The sequence below is a fragment of the Manihot esculenta genome, chromosome 13 (assembly GCF_001659605.2).
Source record: "Manihot esculenta cultivar AM560-2 chromosome 13, M.esculenta_v8, whole genome shotgun sequence".
Classification (NCBI taxonomy): domain Eukaryota; kingdom Viridiplantae; phylum Streptophyta; class Magnoliopsida; order Malpighiales; family Euphorbiaceae; genus Manihot; species Manihot esculenta.
The window spans coordinates 34,874,196-34,893,839 of record NC_035173.2 but is presented as its reverse complement, the minus strand read 5'-3'; the positions used below and the strand labels follow the sequence as shown (position 1 = coordinate 34,893,839).

Sequence of the window (19,644 nt, the reverse complement as noted above, 5' to 3'; positions counted from 1 at the left end):
GAGGGAGATGTGTAACAGCCCAAAAACCGAACTGCTACCTGCACTAGGATCCAGATCGGCTTAAGGCCGCCGGGACCCGTAGTAAGCCTACTGTGAACTCTGTGTACCTGTGATATCCCATACATGATCATACATTTTCTGTAAACATTAAAACTTTTCTCTGTTCCAAGGCTTAACCTGTGCATGCACTAACTCTGTACTATAACACCCCTGCTAGAGCTCTCATCTTTGCTCTAGGCGGGTCCTCTCATATACTGTTAAGCCTGGTTTTCATACATACATAGACACTAAAATCATTTTCATAACAGACCATGTATATACAAAAGGGATTACAACTCATAAGGTCAAGCATCATCTCTACACCATATCCTTCTTATACAATTACATGTCCACACTAGCTATTACATAACTCTTCTCTTTATCTGTACCCTGCTAACTTCTCTGGACTCTGTACCTGCAAGACTAGGGTTGAGGGAGAGGGTGAGCTATACTAGTCCAGTGAGTAGTACATAGAAAACAAGTGCTAACATGATCTCATGGAATGCATCTGATCAAGCATAATTTAGCCACATTTTTATTATATTTTCTACTGTTTATTTACACATTTTTCTAGCTTAATTTGTGTTTTTGATATGTTTTTACAGAAAAGGAAGAAATTGGAAGGTTAGAGAAAAAGTGAAGAAAAAGCTGGAAAAGTGATTGGGTCAAAGTGATTTGCCCAAATCACTCGCAGAAACTGGCCAAATCACTCGCAGAGACAAAAAACAGAAACTGGACTGAACCCCAGGAAGCGATTGGGGCAAAATGAGCAAGTGATTTGCCCAAATCACTCGCAGGATTTGCCCAAATCACTTTAATAGCAGAAAATACAGCAGAGGCGGGAAAAGAGCAGAAATTAGAAATTCAAAGAAAAGAAGTCCAAGTCCACTTCAAACACCACAAGATCAGTCCCAAGAGCCACGCCCTTCACTTAGAGAGTTCCATTCTCAATCAAACACAAAATTCAAAGAGGAATCAAAGACTACAAAGAAGACCAAATCAAATTGAGATTACAAAACCCTAATCAAATTGGACTTGGGACTCTCCAGCTATAAAAGGGCAGCATCAAAGGCACCTCAGGATCTCTTTTCAGCATCTGCCATCCTCAGAAATTCTCCAGCAACACAGCATAAATTATCCTTCTTTCTTTTCTTCTTTATTTCTGTATTTTAGTCAGCATGAGTGGCTAAATTCATTATTTTCTAGTTGAAGTTGAGAATATTCAGATTTGTGATGAATTGGGAGGTTTAATACTCCATTGTTGAACTCTTGCTTGTTTCAATATTTATGCAATCTGATCTTTTCCATAATTATTACTTTGCTTTTAGAATCAATAAGGGCCCATTGCTTTTAAATTGCTTAAGTGATAAATTGTTTGAATGATTTAGGTCCGTAATTGCTTAAATTGTTTGAACATAAATATAATCAGTTGCATAACCTAGCCTTGACCACGCGGTTGGCAAGGGTAGAATTGGGTTTCTCTAAGTCTTAATGCGATCAACGGTTGTTCGATGCTAAATGCCCCAAGGATGTTCCTTGGCAACTTGTTGATCAGTGTTTGATTAGCGAACGTTTCCTAATAGAACTAGAACTAAGGAGGAATTTGGATTGTGAGAAGCGTCTTCCACAACCAAAACTGATTTATTGAAATCAAATAGGAGTCTTTAATAATCAATGATCAATTCTGAACAAACTGAATTAGGCTCACACTTCAGCTAGAATCTCTTTCCCATTGATATTCTCACTTATTTAAATTAATCTTCTCTTTTGCTTTTAGCTTTTAACTCATCAAAACAAACCCCCCTCTTTTACTTACTTGTTATTACTTGCCTTAGTCATTATTAGGAAGATACTTGGTGTCAATTCCCTGTGGTTCGACCCTATTGCCACTATCTGCAAATTTATTTGTTGATTGATAATAGGTTATTTTTGACGGCTTCGACAACCGCTTATCAAAAATTGGCGCCGCTGCCGGGGAATTGATTTAAACTAACGTATTTTCCTTTTATGATCAGGGCTGATCGTAAAGAAGCTCTTCTTTACGATCCAGAAATTGAATACACTGCCAAGACCTTACAAGCATGGCTACGGTAAGTATGACTTTTCTCTCTTCTCAAATTTCTGAACTAACCTCTATTGTGAGAAATTATGGTCAAGCTCGACAAGTTCAACAACTTCAACAAGCACATGCATTTGAAGGATTCTATGGACAACCAAGACATAATTCCTACCTGGACACATACAATACAGGTTGGGGAGACAATCTGAGCTATGGCTATGCTCGGACAGACCACTACCATGACTACCAAAGAGATCTGCAATACAATCCATGTTGGGGGGACAATCCAAATTATGACTATGCAAGGGCTAACTACTACCAAAACTATCAAGCCCAAGCAACACCTCAAAACTCCAATATGGAACTTGAAGAGATGGTGAGGAAGTTGGAAATTTCTGGAAAAATTCTCCAACAGCAAGTGGATCAAGCGGTCAACTCAATGGACGCATACATATTAAGAAGAGAGGAAGAGCTTCAAGATCTATGGGACGATGATGAAGAGACAGACCGAGCTGTTGAGTCTGCTGCACAAATCACCACTACACTTGAATCTGAACCAGCTACTGCCCAAACAACACTTGTTGAAGCTTCTGCCATCCAAGAGACAACAACTACTGTCAAAAATTCAGACTTTGCTGCTGTCCAACCTACTGCAAATAGAGACAACAGTTGCTGCCCACCTGCTGAAAATTCCACAATTACATCAGCAATTTCTAAACATGTTGTCCAAAAATTAGCAAGTGCTGAATCTGCCACCATTACATCCCTTGTTGTTGTCCAAACACCAGCAACCTCAGAATTTGACACCACTGAACCAGAAGTTGTTGCATTCGCTGAACCAGCAACATACACCACTCAAACAGCTCCTGAACAGCCAGCAAAGAAGCAACAAGTGGGACAAATGGCTTCATCCTTGAGCAAGCTTGAATCACAAGGAAAGCTACCTTCCCAAACTGAGATAAATCCAAGGCAAAATGCTAGTGCCATCACATTAAGGAGTGGAAAAGAGTTGCAAGACCATAGGGTTGAAAAATTGCAAAAACAGGCCATGGAAAAAAATCTGCCAGAAAGTGATCAGGGCAGTGATTTGCCCAAATCACCCAGGCAATCTGCCCAAATCAACCAGCAGACAGAAATGACAGAGAGTGATCTGCCCAAATCACCCAGACAATCTGCCCAAATCAGTGAGCAGACAGACATGACAAAAGGAGATTTGCCCAGATCACCAGATGATTTGCCCAAATCAACAGGAAATCTGCCCCAATCAACCAGCAGACAGCAGGCTGAGACAAAGACAGAAAGTGCACCAGATCTGAAACCCCTGCCAGATCACCTCAAATATGCCTTTTTAGGGGCTGAAAATACACTTCCAGTAATTATTTTTAACCAGCTCAGCCAAGAAGAAGAGGAAAAGCTCCTTGATGTGTTGAGGAAGCACAAGAAAACAATTAGGTGGACCTTGAAGGACATAAAAGGCACCTCAAGACCATTCGGTGGAGGCTCAAGACATGATGCAACACATGGAAAGCATGTTGCAGCTGCTGGTTCAACACTTTCTGCCCACAGACCATGACAGCCAGTGATTTGGCTGGGTGATTTGCCCAAATCACCTGCTCAAATCACCCACATCCCAGGCAGTCCCTTTCCTTCTCCTTATTAATTTTTTCATATTTATGTTTAAACATTGAGGACAATGTTTGCAATAGGTGGGGGGGTACTGTTAGGTTCTTTATGCATTGATTCCATCATCTTTTGCTTTCTACTTGTGTCTTTTTGCTTCTTTTTGCATCTTTTTGCCCCATAAACACACACCAAAATTTTTTTTCTTTCACACTTTTTTTTCACACACACACACAGAATTTTGACTTAGCTTTTGCCCTACTCAGCATAGATAACAAGGTTAAAAGAGCTTCCTATCTCATGACCCCATTGATTTTCCACCCCTTTAAGCCTAAATTGAATCATTCACAGTTTAATACCTTCACTTAGGGAGTTCTTTTCTTGAATTGAATCCTTAAACTTGTTGTGGTCAAGGGAAATAAAAATATAAATACATGCAAATAAAAAGTTGGTGTAGCCCCCTGAGAGCTGATTTGCCCAAACTGTTATGAAAAGAAAAGAAAAAGAAAAACCAGCACAAAGCACAAATCATAAAAACTGTTCCAATGGCCAAATAAGCTATGAACAGAGCTAGTAGCCACTTGAACAAGTGACTGACTGAGTAACCGGGGGTGGGTATCACCAATATGCACCTTCGCGTAAAAAGGTTAGTGACTTTTTCAGGCAAGAATAAAAAGTGCTGCTGAATAAAATAAAATAAAACACTCAAAGAAGGGCAAGTCACTCTTAGAGGTTGCATTGAGCTCATATAAAGAGAATAAGCATGATTAAATCAAAAACCTTTTTCTTGACCATGGTAGGTGAGGGGAAACAAGGAAAAGAAGAAACAACCTTGGTGCATGTACTCTATACTGTGATACTTCAATTTAGGAGTCTAGGGGGGGTTGATTAAGTGGTACTTAGGCTCAAAAGAAAAAGGAGCTTGATTGACTAAGTTGTTTGTTGCTTGAGGACAAGCAAAAAGCTAGGTGTGGGGGTATTTGATCAAGCATAATTTAGCCACATTTTTATTATATTTTCTACTGTTTATTTACACATTTTTCTAGCTTAATTTGTGTTTTTGATATGTTTTTACAGAAAAGGAAGAAATTGGAAGGTTAGAGAAAAAGTGAAGAAAAAGCTGGAAAAGTGATTGGGTCAAAGTGATTTGCCCAAATCACTCGCAGAAACTGGCCAAATCACTCGCAGAGATAAAAAACAGAAACTGGACTGAACCCCAGGAAGCGATTGGGGCAAAATGAGCAAGTGATTTGCCCAAATCACTCGCAGGATTTGCCCAAATCACTTTAATAGCAGAAAATACAGCAGAGGCGGGAAAAGAGCAGAAATTAGAAATTCAAAGAAAAGAAGTCCAAGTCCACTTCAAACACCACAAGATCAGTCCCAAGAGCCACGCCCTTCACTTAGAGAGTTCCATTCTCAATCAAACACAAAATTCAAAGAGGAATCAAAGACTACAAAGAAGACCAAATCAAATTGAGATTACAAAACCCTAATCAAATTGGACTTGAGACTCTCCAGCTATAAAAGGGCAGCATCAAAGGCACCTCAGGATCTCTTTTCAGCATCTGCCATCCTCAGAAATTCTCCAGCAACACAGCATAAATTATCCTTCTTTCTTTTCTTCTTTATTTCTGTATTTTAGTCACCATGAGTGGCTAAATTCATTATTTTCTAGTTGAAGTTGAGAATATTCAGATTTGTGATGAATTGGGAGGTTTAATACTCCATTGTTGAACTCTTGCTTGTTTCAATATTTATGCAATCTGATCTTTTCCATAATTATTACTTTGCTTTTAGAATCAATAAGGGCCCATTGCTTTTAAATTGCTTAAGTGATAAATTGTTTGAATGATTTAGGTCCGTAATTGCTTAAATTGTTTGAACATAAATATAATCAGTTGCATAACCTAGCCTTGACCACGCGGTTGGCAAGGATAGAATTGGGTTTCTCTAAGTCTTAATGCGATCAACGGTTGTTCGATGCTAAATGCCCCAAGGATGTTCCTTGGCAACTTGTTGATCAGTGTTTGATTAGCGAACGTTTCCTAATAGAACTAGAACTAAGGAGGAATTTGGATTGTGAGAAGCGTCTTCCACAACCAAAACTGATTTATTGAAATCAAATAGGAGTCTTTAATAATCAATGATCAATTCTGAACAAACTGAATTAGGCTCACACTTCAGCTAGAATCTCTTTCCCATTGATATTCTCACTTATTTAAATTAATCTTCTCTTTTGCTTTTAGCTTTTAACTCATCAAAACAAACCCCCCTCTTTTACTTACTTGTTATTACTTGCCTTAGTCATTATTAGGAAGATACTTGGTGTCAATTCCCTGTGGTTCGACCCTATTGCCACTATCTGCAAATTTATTTGTTGATTGATAATAGGTTATTTTTGACGGCTTCGACAACCGCTTATCAGCATCATAACACAAGTAAATCACATAATCTCAGACGGACTAATTCAAAATTCCCCCACATTGCCCGGCCCGCGAAGGAGCTCCTCAGGTCTTCATTCAGCACCCTATGGTACCGTGTGCCCGGCCCTTTTAGGGCTCCTCAGGTCGTCATTTAGGGGGCTAATGAATCCAAGCTACGCCCGATCTGTACATGCACTGATTAATGCAACATCTTCGTGCTCACTAATGCAATACTATAAACATGGCATAAATGATGCATGAAACATGCTAAAAATGTTTGAGTGCTCATTGAAAGATTTAGTTCAGTTCCACTCACCTCTGGCTGACTCTGTACTGACTCTGCAGGTTCTGAAGCAGTGCTCACTGCTGACCTCCTTGGTTCCTTTGGTCCGTTCCTACACAGGTGGACTGAAATGAGGGACCAAACTAACTCAAGACCATCTCTAAGAAACTCCCCAAAACCCCGCTAAAGCATCATAGAACAATCACATAAAACATGCAAAATAAAGCTGGACAGGGCACTTTTGGCGGTAGGTTCGGCGGCCGAAACTCCCCTCCAGAGACGAAACTCATGCATGTTCGGCGGCACCTTCGGCAGCCGAAAGTCTCGTCCAGAGACGAAACTCAACCTTCGGCGGCACTTTCGGCGGCCAAACCTTGCCTCCAGAGACGAAAGTCCAAATGTTCGGGGGCAAGTTTTGGCAGCCGAAACTGCCTCCACAAGGGGTTCGGCGGCCGAACCTGGTTTTGCCCGTTGGGCAGAAACCTGCTATGTTTCATGCAAAACTCCTCCAATCCTTCACTCCACATGCACACACAACTCCTCAACAAGCATATACATATGTACATGCACAAAGGGGTCTAAACCTGTCCTAAAACCCCAACAAACATCACAAACAACACATACACACTTATGCACCAAAGATCACCAAAAACCTCAACTAAACCCTATCATGCATACTACCCATAAAACTTCCATAAAACCTTCAAAACTCAAGAAAGGAAGTTCAGGATCTTCACTTACCTCTTCCAAACAAGAGATTAAACGATCCCAATGTGGAGATATGGAGAAATCCTCTCTCAAAGTCTCCAAGCTTCCAAACTTCACTCTTTTGCTCAAAAACTTCAAAACCACATGCAAATCCATCAAAACCATGAAAACTTTGAGAAAACACAAATCACTCAAGGAAGATCAAGTCTCACCTCAGCTTGTGCAAATGGACAGCAAATCTTATCCATTTGACCAACCTAGGGCCTTTTATAGTTGGCTGGCCAGACCAACTACGGCGGCCGAAGGAGAACCCGAATGCCATGCACGTTCGGCGGTCGAAAGTGACCTTCGGCGGCCGAACCTTGGCTTTTCTCCCTTGTTGCTTTTCTTTCAAAACCTTACTTCTTTAAACACTTTAAAACATGAAAAGACTGTCAAAACATAGAAAACGTAATCTGTACCCTTCCAAAGGATGCCGACATCAGAAAGTCCACCGGACTACAGGACTTCCGACGCCGGACTCTAGCCGGGTATTACAAGATGAGACTAGAGAGGGAGACGGGCAAGCTGAGGACAATTCCAACGATCGTGTCTCTACAGATAATGTAATAAATGTAGAGAATACTGATGTAATAGAAACTCGGGAGGAGGGACTTAAAGATACCCTCCTCCAATTTAATCTTTTATGCCTTTAATGAAAATATTTTCTCATATCTTGTCATTATTTTCACTGAGCGTTTACATGCCCTATATTCATTCACAGCCCTCATCCAACCATTGTCAAGCAAAACTTAAATAATTTCTCAAAAAATTGTTAAGAGTTAACACCATCCATCATAGTATGGTGATAAATAACTTAAAAACTTTTGAATAGTGGGGTTAACACTCAGATATATGGCCTGGCGAATGCTTGCCTTGGGTTTGAAATACCTTATAGGATTTCTTATAATCTTGAAGTTAGTACTTGTCCATGAACACCTATCTTGTGGCTTGAGCCTCAAATGCCTCAAAAGTTTTATATGGGACTATCACTCGATAGTTGAGTCTAGCAAAACCTGCCTCGAGTGCCTCAATTAGTGGGACTAACGTCCGATCTTTTGGTCTGACTTATACTTGCCCTGTGGCCTCATGCCTTAGTATTTTCTATAGGGGACTCACACCTGGTAGCTGAGCCTAGGGAGACACACCTTGTGGCTCCACATGAATGCTTTGATTAGTGGGACCAACTCCCATTCTTTTGGCCTAGTGGAACTCGCATTGTGGCTTTGTTTAGTGGGACCAACGCCCAGATTGTGATATGATGAAACCCGCTTTGTGATATGGCCTGGCGGAACCCACCTTGTAGCCTTGTTTAATGGAACCAACAGATTGTAGTCTAGCAGAATCCGCCTTGTGATTTGGCCTGGCAGAACTCATTTTGCAGCCTTGTTTAGTGAGACCAACGCCCAAATTATAGTCTGATGGAATCTGCCTTGTGACCTGGCCTGGCGGAACCCGCCTTGTGGCCTTGTTTAATAGGACCAACGCCCAGATTATGGTTTGGCAAAACCCGCCTTATGACTTGACCTGACAGAACTTGCCTTATTATAGTGTCCCACATCGATTGTTTACAGGAAAACTTATAGGTTTATAAATAGCTAGCAAAAACTACAAAGTAACTTGGGTTAACCATTTTGGGTCAAGTAAAAAATGAGTTTACAAGTTATTTGGATCACTTTGGGCCGGATTGTTACAATTGATATCAGAGTAGATTGGATTAAAAAATTGTGTGGAGCTAGTGGGCCTATGAGGAAAGGGCTACTCGTGTGAGACGAGGTGGAGCTACCCGAAGCACTAGCGAACCACAATACCCAAGGTAATTGGGTATGCTGATTCAGTTTGTGACGGGAATGTCACAAAATTGAGTGGAGGGATTGTACTGTCCCACATCAACTGTTTATAGGAAAATTGATGAGTTTATAAATAGCTAGCAAAAACTATTATGTAACTTGGGTTAACCATTTTGGAGTAAATAGAAAGTGAGTCCAAAAGTTATTTAGGTCAGTTTGGGCCGGACTGTTATACTTATGGCCTTTTCTTAATCTTTTTAAGGAAGACAATCCCATCGTTCTTGTTCTTGAAGAATACAACATATGAAAAAAATACCTCGTTAAATGTTATTAGAAAAAATACCTCATATTACAAATATCCCAGGAGTGGGGAGTCACTCGGCCATCTAGTTGGGCTAGTTTATAGGACTTTAGGCAAATGACCTTTGAGACTTTAAATAATCTTTTTTAGTTATTGCCCCACTTACCAGACTGGCTATTATATCTGTGGTCTGCTTATTTTCCCTGATCATCCCAAGGTCCTTCCACTATTATATGAATAATCCCTATAGGTTCTCGGTCAGGGGTGCTTTCGGGAGTTGTTGCCTTGAGTTCAGGCCTTCTCTCTTCCTTACCCTTCACATGCTATCTCATAATTTAACTCCTCCACATGTATTACTTCAGGATTGAACCATGAGATAAAACTCCTCAAAATCTCGCCCTCTTCTTGGTAGATCTTTCGCAAGTTAGAGAAAATTTTTTTAGGAGGTATACAAGTGATAAATCTAAATTTAAATAACGTAGCAAATTGCGTAAAGTTTTGAATTAAACCTAGGCTTAGCTTTTGGTACCATTTCTTAGCCAAACTTGTGCATGTTGATGGAAACATTCGGCATAACACAAAATCATTGACATCCTGAAGCTGCATGGTCGTCCTGAAGATCACTAGGTGGCTTATGGGATCTGCTGTTCTATCATACTTATCCAAGCTAGGCATCTTGAACTTAGTTAGAAATGTTTCTGCTAAGATTTCTTTCGAAAGAGGTAATGCACCATCTAGGCTAAAGTCTTCCTCTTATTCCTTTTGGTACCTTTGCACAGCCCATGTCAGCTTCCACTTGATGGCTTTTGGAGCTTCATCTAATTCATATTCAGACTTGGCCTTTCCTTTAGGCCGTGTATTGATCGCTTCTGTCCGAGCCTTTGGGGTATCTATAGAGGCTTCTTCCCTTCTCCTAAGAGCCATGTTTAACTCCTCCCCTTGAGCCTTGTACTGTTCAAGGGTAGCCTGCAACCTTTGAATGTAATGAAGCATCTGCTTGTTATTTAGATTATTGGGATCTACTTTATTGACCATTGGGAGCGTGTTTTGTCCACTGCCAGGGGTGGAAGAAACAATGACATTCTCATTAGTAGCAATATTAGTAGCAGCTTGCGAACTACCGGCCATTTTGAGAGAGACAAAAGAAATATTTATTTCTATGAGAAAAATAGTAGGAGATTGATCATATTCTAAATGAACAAAGAGGATTCAATGGACTTCTTAGCAATGTAACCAAATGATGTGGCCGAAAAACAGAGTTGTGTTGTAGTTGGCTAGATCTGCAAGAAAGAGAACGTGAGGTGGTGTAGTTGTGTAAGAGAATAGCGTACCTTTGCCTTTGTGATCCTTCTCCTTTTATATTGTAAGAAGATGGAGATAAATTTAGTATTTTCTTATAATCCGATGATGATGTGTTCGGCTGCTTGATAAGGGATATCACTAAAGGATCGGTCGATAATCCCGCCATTATAGGCGTAATGGGGATACATTGGACTGTGCATGATAATGGTAACTATTCAAATATGCAACTACGCAAGCAATCACATAATAACTGATACAACACAATAATCGTCCAAAATAAATTATGAGTTGGAACTCGAAGACAGGACTACGTGGCAAGGGTCTGATCAGATGATACTTGGTTTCATTGACGAAAAAGAAGACTCGGACACTATGGGTCTCAGCTCTTCGTCAAAAGTCACCCTCTCAACTATAGAGTGAGGCTCCATAGGAAGTTACCATTAGAGAACGCAATCCAGTAGATTTTCATTACACCTATAATCACAAGATCACATATCTACTAGCTGGTGCTAGTCAGATTTCTAGAAGATGTGGTAACCAACTCATTCTTCTTACAGTATAAAAGCAGATGAATAGAGATATGAAGGTACACATTCTTACACAACTATTCTTGAATTTAAAGTATCTCATTACACTCACTCTTTATTTCAATGTTATTGACTTGAGTATTGGAGTGATTGTCATAGGTGCCATCACCTCACTTTTTTTTTTCTTGCAGATTGACCAATTACAGTATAGTCTTGTTTTAGCCACATTGATAACAAAGAAATAAGAATGCATTTTGTAAATTTGTGTTATCACGGTTTTTTTTATTTAATTAAATTTGCAAATAAATTTAGGAGATTAAAATTAATACTATATTATTATTAAAATTTTAAGAAATTAATATTTTGTTTTGTTTGTTTAAAAATTGAGCAAATTTGGGCATTGAGTGAAAAGCTCAGGTAAAACTTTGTCAAAAACTTAATTTTGGGTAAAAATTAGACATTGTCATAAAGTTTAGAGGCAAACATGATATGTATTCTTCTTTTAGTTATCTTCTCGGTTTGTTTATTTTAATCACCTAAAATGGTGTTGTTAGTTTCCACATGGGATGGAGATTTTGATGGGTTCAGTTGCTTTAAGTGGAAACTACATGCAGCAGATAGTCTCCTCTGTAGATAAGCAGAGAAAAAACATACAAGCTTAAACCCAAATAAAAACAAAGCAGCCCTAAAACCCAACAAAACTTAAAAGCCTAATGAAGCACATGCCTTGGGCCCAAAAATACATAATAATATGAAACACATCAATTTTATAATTCAACATCACAACTATTATAAAAGAGGTGAATTTCTCTAAAAGAAACAAGAAAAAGCCTAAGAAGAAAAACTCCAGCAAGAAATTATTATTTTTATTGTTTGATTGTGATAACATATAAAAAATACAACCCTTCAAGTTCGTGATTCCCCCTCTTTAAAAGAAGAAACCATGTTGGAAGAAATAAGAAAAAGTTTAAAAAGAAAAAATCTAGCAAGAAATTATTATTTTTATTGTTTGATTGTGATAACATATCAGAAATATAACCCTTCAAGATCGTGATACATATATATATATAAAAATAAAAAATCTTTTTATCTGGTCGAATCAGACAGTAAGAAGTCCAACCTATTGAATACAAAGAATCAGACCAGCAATACTCATGAGTTTATCCAAATCCAAACTCGAAACGAACAGACCGACTAACCTCCTCAAAAACCAAAGAGGACGGATAGACCGACCTCCTCAAAGATCCATACTAATGGTCTACCTTAGTAACTAGAAAGAGCTCATTTCTATATAGATCGGATGAGTCTGATACGATCTGATGAAGTCAGGGTAAACATGCTGACATTCTATGAGCTGGTCTCCTTATTGGTTCAGCACGGGAATCATTAGAGCGTATGTAGAGAGTACGAATCGGCTAGCTCTGTATTTGTTGTCCTATAGCCTATTATTAATGTACTGCCTGACACATCTGCACAAAAGTATCATTGTCCCATCAGAAGGGGATATGACACCAGAGGCATCAACTTTATTCAAAGGTATTTATGCACGGGACTAACCCTAAAAAATAATCTCTCCTTCTAAGAAGAGGGACCTATCTTTCTCTTTGGCAGTCACACAAGAAGAATCCAAAATCACCATCTTCTTCCCTTCTCTTCTCTATTTTACTTTTCTTAACTTTATAAAGTTTCCAGATCTGACTTGAGCGTCAGAGGGTCTCCACCGGAAACTTTTCTGGTGGTCCCCTGACCATCTTCTTCATCTTACAGGTCTCATTCCCTAAATCCAAGTATAGAGGGATCTAACGGATCAATCACAGAATGATGATTAGCCCAACGAATCAAGCCTCTGTCTAGGTGTCCTCATCTGCACGCCTCGCCGGATGTCACTATTATCAAGTGGTGCCATTTGTGGGAACGAAGGAGACTATACTATCACCGGAGTTTCCAAATAAAATCCATTGAAATCCACATGGTAAACTGAGAAAAGTTAATAGCCAAACAACAAGAAAAACCAAAAGAAAGAGAGAGAGAGAGAGAGAGAAAAGACCCAAAAATTGCTAAAGGTATCTAAAAACCACATGGTGAAAGAAAAAAAAAAAAGGCGAGCGCCAATGTGAGAAGGGAATGCGACACAAGGGCAATTCGCTCAGCATAGAAGAGAGGTAATGTGAGAAGGGAATGCGACACAAGGGCAATTCGCTCAGCATAGAAGAGAGGTGACGTGCACGAGTCACTCCAGCTGTACGGTCACTTTCTTTAGCTCAAAACATTCTTGCTATCATGAACTATTCACAAAATTTACAGTTTCAAATGAAAGCCTTGTATACATGAGTCCCAAACGTGGTAGTGTACTGAAATAACTTAAAAAGCTCTCATATGTGATTAATATGAACTCACTAAGAAAGGGGTTATTTGTTTAAAATATGCTGCTATGAGAATTAAAAACTGTATAATGATTTACATATGAGAAATATTGTTTATTAGATTATTTGAAATTATATGAGATGATATAGTTGGACAAAATTAATATTTCGCACTCAGTTGAAATATGAAGCTAAATATCTTGTTGTTCAAATTAACAAAGAGCATTCTTATTACATATATTCTGTGCAAACTTTTATTTTGCAGATAAATTTTAAAAGTAAGAACAAGGCTAATAAACCTCAAAGCCCCGACCATAAAACCAAAAGACCCTAATGAGGTGGATATCCGGTCTCGGAAATAGACCGCCAGTACCACAAAATCGATTGGAAAGATGAAGCTCTCAATGAGGTAGGTGACCGATCTCGGAAATAAGACTGTCAGCACTACAAAACTGGTTGTGGAGATGAAGACCCCAATGAAGTGGGTGACCGGTCTCGAAAATATACTGCCGGCACCACAAAACCGGTTGAAAAGATGAAGCTTTCAATAAGGTAGGTGACCGGTCTCGAAAATAAGACTGCTGGCACCACAAAATTAGTTGAGGAGATGAAGACCCTATTGAGGTGGGTGACCGGTCTTAGAAATAGACCGCCAGTACCAAAAAACCGGTTGGGAAGATGAAGCCCTCAATGAGGTAAGTGACCAGTCTCGAAAGTCAGATCGCTGGCACCACAAAATCAGTTGAGGAGATGAAGACCTCGATGAGGTGGGTGACCGGTCTCGTAAATAGACCGCCAGCACCACAAAACCGGTTGGGAAGACGAAGCCCTGAATGAGGTAGGTGACCAATCTCGAAAATAAGACCACCGGCACCACAAAACCAGTTGAGGAGATGAAGATCCCAATGAGGTGGATGACCGGTCTTGAAAATAGACCGTTGACACCATAAAATCGATTGGAAAGACAAAGCCCTCAATGAGGTAAGTGATCGGTCTCGAAAATCAGACTACCAGCACCACAAAACTGGTTGAGGAGATGAAGACCCCAATGAGGTGGGGCGACTGGTCTCTGAAATAAGTCTATCGGCACCACAAAATAGGTTGGGAAGACAAAGCCCTTAATGAGGTAAGTGACCGGTCTCAAAAATAAGACTGTCAGCATCACAAAACCAGTTGAGGGATAAAGACCAATAATGAAGGTCCATACCAGCAAGACTATGGGCCAAAAGAAAATGAACTAAGAGACATGATGCCAACTTCAAGAGAAGACCTTGGCATACTCAAGTCTCATAAGAAAAAGGTTAAAGCCTCAGTCCGACATAAAAAAAAAAAAAAAGAGAGAGAGAGAACTCAGTTCACAGGAAAACAAGGCTAAAGCCTAGCTTCGACCTCACAAAAGAGCTCGGCTCACAGGCAAACAAGGCTAAAAGCCTAGGTCCGACCTCACAAAAGAGCTCGGATGAATAATTAGAGCTAAAAAGTCCAGCAAAGAGTCAAAATGCTCGAAAGATGCTTACGGGCAAATGGCCCAGAAAGTGTTTAAGGATAGAGAGCCCAAAAGATAACAAAGTAAAAGTGCTCGGATAACGAGTTAAGACAAAAAGCTAAACAGCTCAGACGAAAACTCAGGCTGAAAGCCCACAAGAGAACATAAAGCAAAAGTGCTCGGACTATGGTCCAGGGTTAGAAGAGCCCGGAATACGAAAAAAGCAAGAAGAGCTCGAATAGAAAAATCAAGGATAGGAGCACAAAATATGCAAAAAAGCAGAAATGCTCACAAGAGGACTAAGGGCAAAAAAGCCTGGAAGCATACTCAGGGCTGAGTACCTAGAAGACTCAAAAGAGCGAAAGGCCCAAAGAAATGAGTCAGGGTTAAGAGCCCGAAAGAGCAAAAGGGCTCAAATAAAGAATGCAAAGAGCAAGGAACTCGGAATGAAGAATCAAGGCTTTGAGCCCCAAAATGCTTAAGGGCATAGCCCGGAGGAGCAAAAACGCTCGGAAGAAGCTCGAGGGCAAATAGCTCGGAAAGCAAATAAGGGTGAAAATAGCCTAGAAAGCACTTGAGGGAAAAAATGTCTGGAAGTTACAGAGAGCCAAAGAGCTCAAAAGAAAGAATTAGTACTAAAAAGTCCAAAGTCGAATGAAAAATCAAGGCTAAAAAGCTCAGAAAATAGTTAAAATGCTCGTAAAAATAGTCAAGGCTAAATAGTCTAAAATGATATAAAAAATCAAAGAGTTTGGATGAATGTTCAGGCTAGAGAGCCTAGTAAAGAGCCAAACTGTTCGTAAAATCAATCAACTGAAACGCTTATTAAAAGACCTAGAGCTTAAAGCTCGGAAGACACCTCAGAGTAAAATGCTGGAAAGGAAACCTAAAAGGGTATACCATTAATGTTAGATCGAAAAGGCAAGACTAGAAGGGCAGAGCACCCAAGTTAGACCTTCCAAAAGAAGAAACTACCAAGGTCAGACTTTTCATGAAAAAGACCACCAAGATCAGATCTCCTAAAGGAATGATTATCAAGATATAAAATTTACTCTCTCAGTTCGGTCTATATTAAGTTGACCAATTCCATTAATCGCACTTCCCTTTAAAATTCATAAGCATCAACCAAATGAACAGGTGGAGCCGATTTAGCAGAATGGTTCCCTTCTCCGACGGTCATAAATAACCATCGGAGAAGCGAAAAAGCAACTGATAACGTATAAAAAAATAGGACCCTCCAAAATCATAACACGTGTATACGTGAATCGAAAACCTTTCCATCGGGTCGAATCGAAAAGTAAGAAGCCCAACCTATTGAATACAAAGAATCAAACCAGCAACACTCCTGAGTTTACCTAGGCCCGAAACGGACAGACTAACTGACCTCCTCAAAGACCGAAGGGGACAGACAGACCGACCTCCTCAAAAGCCCGTACTACAATAAGGCTTTAAATACCGATGTGGCCGATCTCAGTAACCAGAAGGAGCTTATTTCTATGTAGATCGAATGAGCCCGGCACGACCTGATGAAACTAGGGTAAAGATGCCGACCTCCTATGAGCTGGTCGCCTCCTTGGTTTAGCACAAGGATCATAAATGCGCATGTAAAGGGTATGAACCGGCTAACTCCACATTTATTGTCCTATAGCCCATCATTAATGTACTGCCTGATACACTTGCACAAAAGCATCCATGTCCAATCAGAAGAGGATATGGCACTAGGGGTATCAACTTTATTCAAAGGTATTTATGCACCAGACTAACCCCAAAAAAGGGATCTTTCCTTTTGAAAAGAGGGACCTATCTCTCTCTCTGGCGGTCATACAGGGAGAATCCAAAATCACCATCTTCTTCTCTTCTCTTCTCTTCTCTGTTTTACTTTCTTTAACTCCATGAAGTTTTCATATCTGAATTGAGAGTCGGAGGATCTCCACCGGAAACTTCCCCAGTAGTCCTCTGACCATCTTCTTCATCTTATAGGTCTCATTTCTTAAAGCCAAGTATAGAGGGATCTAATGGACCGATCATATAATAATGATTAACCCAACAAATTAGACCTCTGTCTAGATGTCCTCATCTTGACGCCTCACCCGATCTCACTATTATCAGATTTTTTTTTTCCTAAGGTAGATGAATTCATTGAAATGGCTAAGAAAAGCCCAAAATATAGCAACAAGTCCCAAGGTAGCAAATAGACATTACAATAATATTAGGGTTCCTAGTGCCTAAGAGATAAAATCCTAATTAAGCACATAAATCTAAAAATTCATAATCCGACAACTCGTGGTACCATTCAAACTAATACAAAACAAATATACCACACTCCTCTTCTGTGAGATTTTTTATTGTCATTACTAGCATCGTAGTTTCAGGAGAGCATCACTCTTCCAATAAAAGGCACGAGCCAAAACAATTCAATGAAGAACCAAGAATAAAGCTAAACTAAGATAGCAACGAGATAAAAAAGAATTTCAAACTGACAAGGAAACCTCGATCAGGCAATAAGGAAAACATATAAGACCGAGTTAGAGAGAGACGATGAGCCAGACGCTTGAGAAAGGGAAGGTCAATCTTCCACAATTGAGCTCAATCGTGACCTCCAAAAGCATAGAAGAAGCTTCTAGATTTTGAACAATAGCGAGTGGAAAAGGGAGGTTGCACCATAAACCCAGCTCCACAGCACTTACATCTTCCAACCATCATGATTCTTTAGAGAACAATGGCCTAAAGGCCAAACCTGCACTTGTGAAAAAGAGAAAATAAAAGAAGACGATCAAATAAACTAAGACAGGCAACAAGAAATCTCTCTCTTTTAAGTGCTGCTCTTCAAAAACTAAAAAGTAATAAAAAATATTTACAACCTATATCAGAGAGGAGGGAGACAATCCATATCCAGATGAGTGAAGGGAGGAGTTACCTCAGTCCGAAAAGGGCAGGTACAATTGCAATAAACTGATAAAGATCAGATTTATCATCCAAAGAAAACTAGGACCAATCAAAGAAAAATTCGGAAGGTTCTAATTAAAATAATAGGAAACGAGTTTGTGAAATTTATTTTTTACTAGTACATTCGCATCATAGATTTGATGCATTGATAACATGAGAAGATATTATTCCTTATCTTCCAAACTAACCACACATTTTATACGTAATGGAGACATGCGGAGGTGAGACATTATTTTGATTAAAACCTATAATAGTTTGATAGCATGCATGGAGGTACATGCATGGTACATTACGAGATTAATTAAGGATAAACTTCAATGATAGATCTTAAACCCAGTATGGGGATTATCTCATAATTACTGAAACCAGCATCATGAAAGAGTTGAGCCCATTCTTTCTCGTTTCTCTCTTGACTGTTATACAACACCATCATCAGCATATCCAACAAGAGCTCTGTTTCATTGGACTCATGATCTTCTTTCTCCTTCTGCTCCATCACCATATCTATGATAATCAACTTCCCTCCTTCTCTTCCCTTAATTGCTTCTTTACATCGCTTCAGTATCTTTACACAGTTTTCATGGCTCCAGTCATGCATGATCCACTGTTTGTCATTGCAACAACACAAATTCAGATGCCGTTAATAGAAGAAATACCCTCTGAATATTATGAAACTATCTTAGAGGATGAGGCCAAGAGAGGGAGGGGGTGGTTAATTACCTTGAGTAAAATTGCATCCGCAGGTGGAATCGCCTCAAACATGCTGCCTCCAACGTATTTCAAGTTGTGAGTACCGTGCAGACCAGCCACCACATGTGGGAGATCTAACACAAAGCATTCCAGCTGAGGGAATTCTTTAGCTATGGCTTTAGCTACTGTTCCTGTTCCACCACCAACATCAACCAATGACTTCAACCCCTCGAACACCCACTTGCAGTCATTCATCAGCACATTTATAACCAGCCGAGCATCACTCGCCATAGCTTCGTTGAATAAATTATTGAACTCTAGTTCATGACCAGCAAAGTCCCAAATTGTCCTCCTATTAGCCGTAGCAAATGGGGTAGGATCATCATTTTGGAACCAATTGCTTACATAATGCCATGGTCTTGTTAAAGAAGGGTCAAGCACGGTAAGCAACAAGGGTGAGACACTTAAAGGGTGATCCTTAAGGAGAAGCTGGGATGCATTAGTGAGAATATAGCCTTCTTCTTGATCATTTTGGCTGATCTTTGCTCGAGCAAAGAAACCAGAGTGAACCAAAATGCGCATAAGGCGAGGGATACAATTGGCTTTGGCTGGGTGGAGAGATAAAGCTGCAATGAGCTCAGAAATGGTGATGGGTTTGCCATGGCTGTGGATGGCATCTGGAATTCCTAGTTGAACTGCACATTTGAGGGACATGGAGTTGATGAAATTGAAAATGTGGTTCCATATATGTGATTGAGCTTCAAGTAGCTCAGCTTTATGCTTTCCATGAGCTAGACTAGCCATCTTCAGGATTTGTGAAGGAGGTTTCTTGCTTTCTAAGCTTTGATTTGATGATAGATGCATTGCTGAACTAAGCAAGAACACTATATATAGACATAGAACCAACCATGGTTTTGGTGATATACAGAAAGTTTTCGTAGATAATTATCATCATATTAATTAATAATAAAAATAATTAATCATTTTCAACTTCCAAAGATTTACACTAATTAATAATATAAAAAAGTAAATACATATAAGTTAAAAGGAAATTAATATTATAAT

At 39.6% G+C, this 19,644-nt stretch overlaps 1 protein-coding gene across 1 annotated transcript; it reads right to left on the bottom strand.

Moving 5' to 3' along the window:
- Positions 1–17,964: 17,964 nt before the first annotated feature.
- On the bottom strand, positions 17,965–19,424 carry LOC122721543 (trans-resveratrol di-O-methyltransferase-like). Its single transcript, XM_043949439.1, has 2 exons — positions 18,610–19,424; positions 17,965–18,493 (listed from the first exon to the last, which is right to left on the bottom strand). Exons 1-2 carry the CDS (start codon positions 19,381–19,383, stop codon positions 18,191–18,193), a joined length of 1,077 nt encoding a protein of 358 aa, XP_043805374.1. The 5' UTR covers positions 19,384–19,424; the 3' UTR covers positions 17,965–18,190.
- Between the last annotated feature and the right edge of the window lie 220 nt (positions 19,425–19,644).

What these genes read in the sequence shown, in the direction of transcription:
- LOC122721543 (XM_043949439.1), bottom strand. Translation starts at nt 19,383, where the DNA reads ATGGCTAGTCTAGCTCATGGAAAGCATAAAGCTGAGCTACTTGAAGCT. An exon ending in CGGATGCAATTTTACTCAAG is followed by an intron (nt 18,494 to 18,609) that starts GTAATTAACCAC and finishes AATGACAAACAG; the next exon opens with TGGATCATGCATGACTGGAG.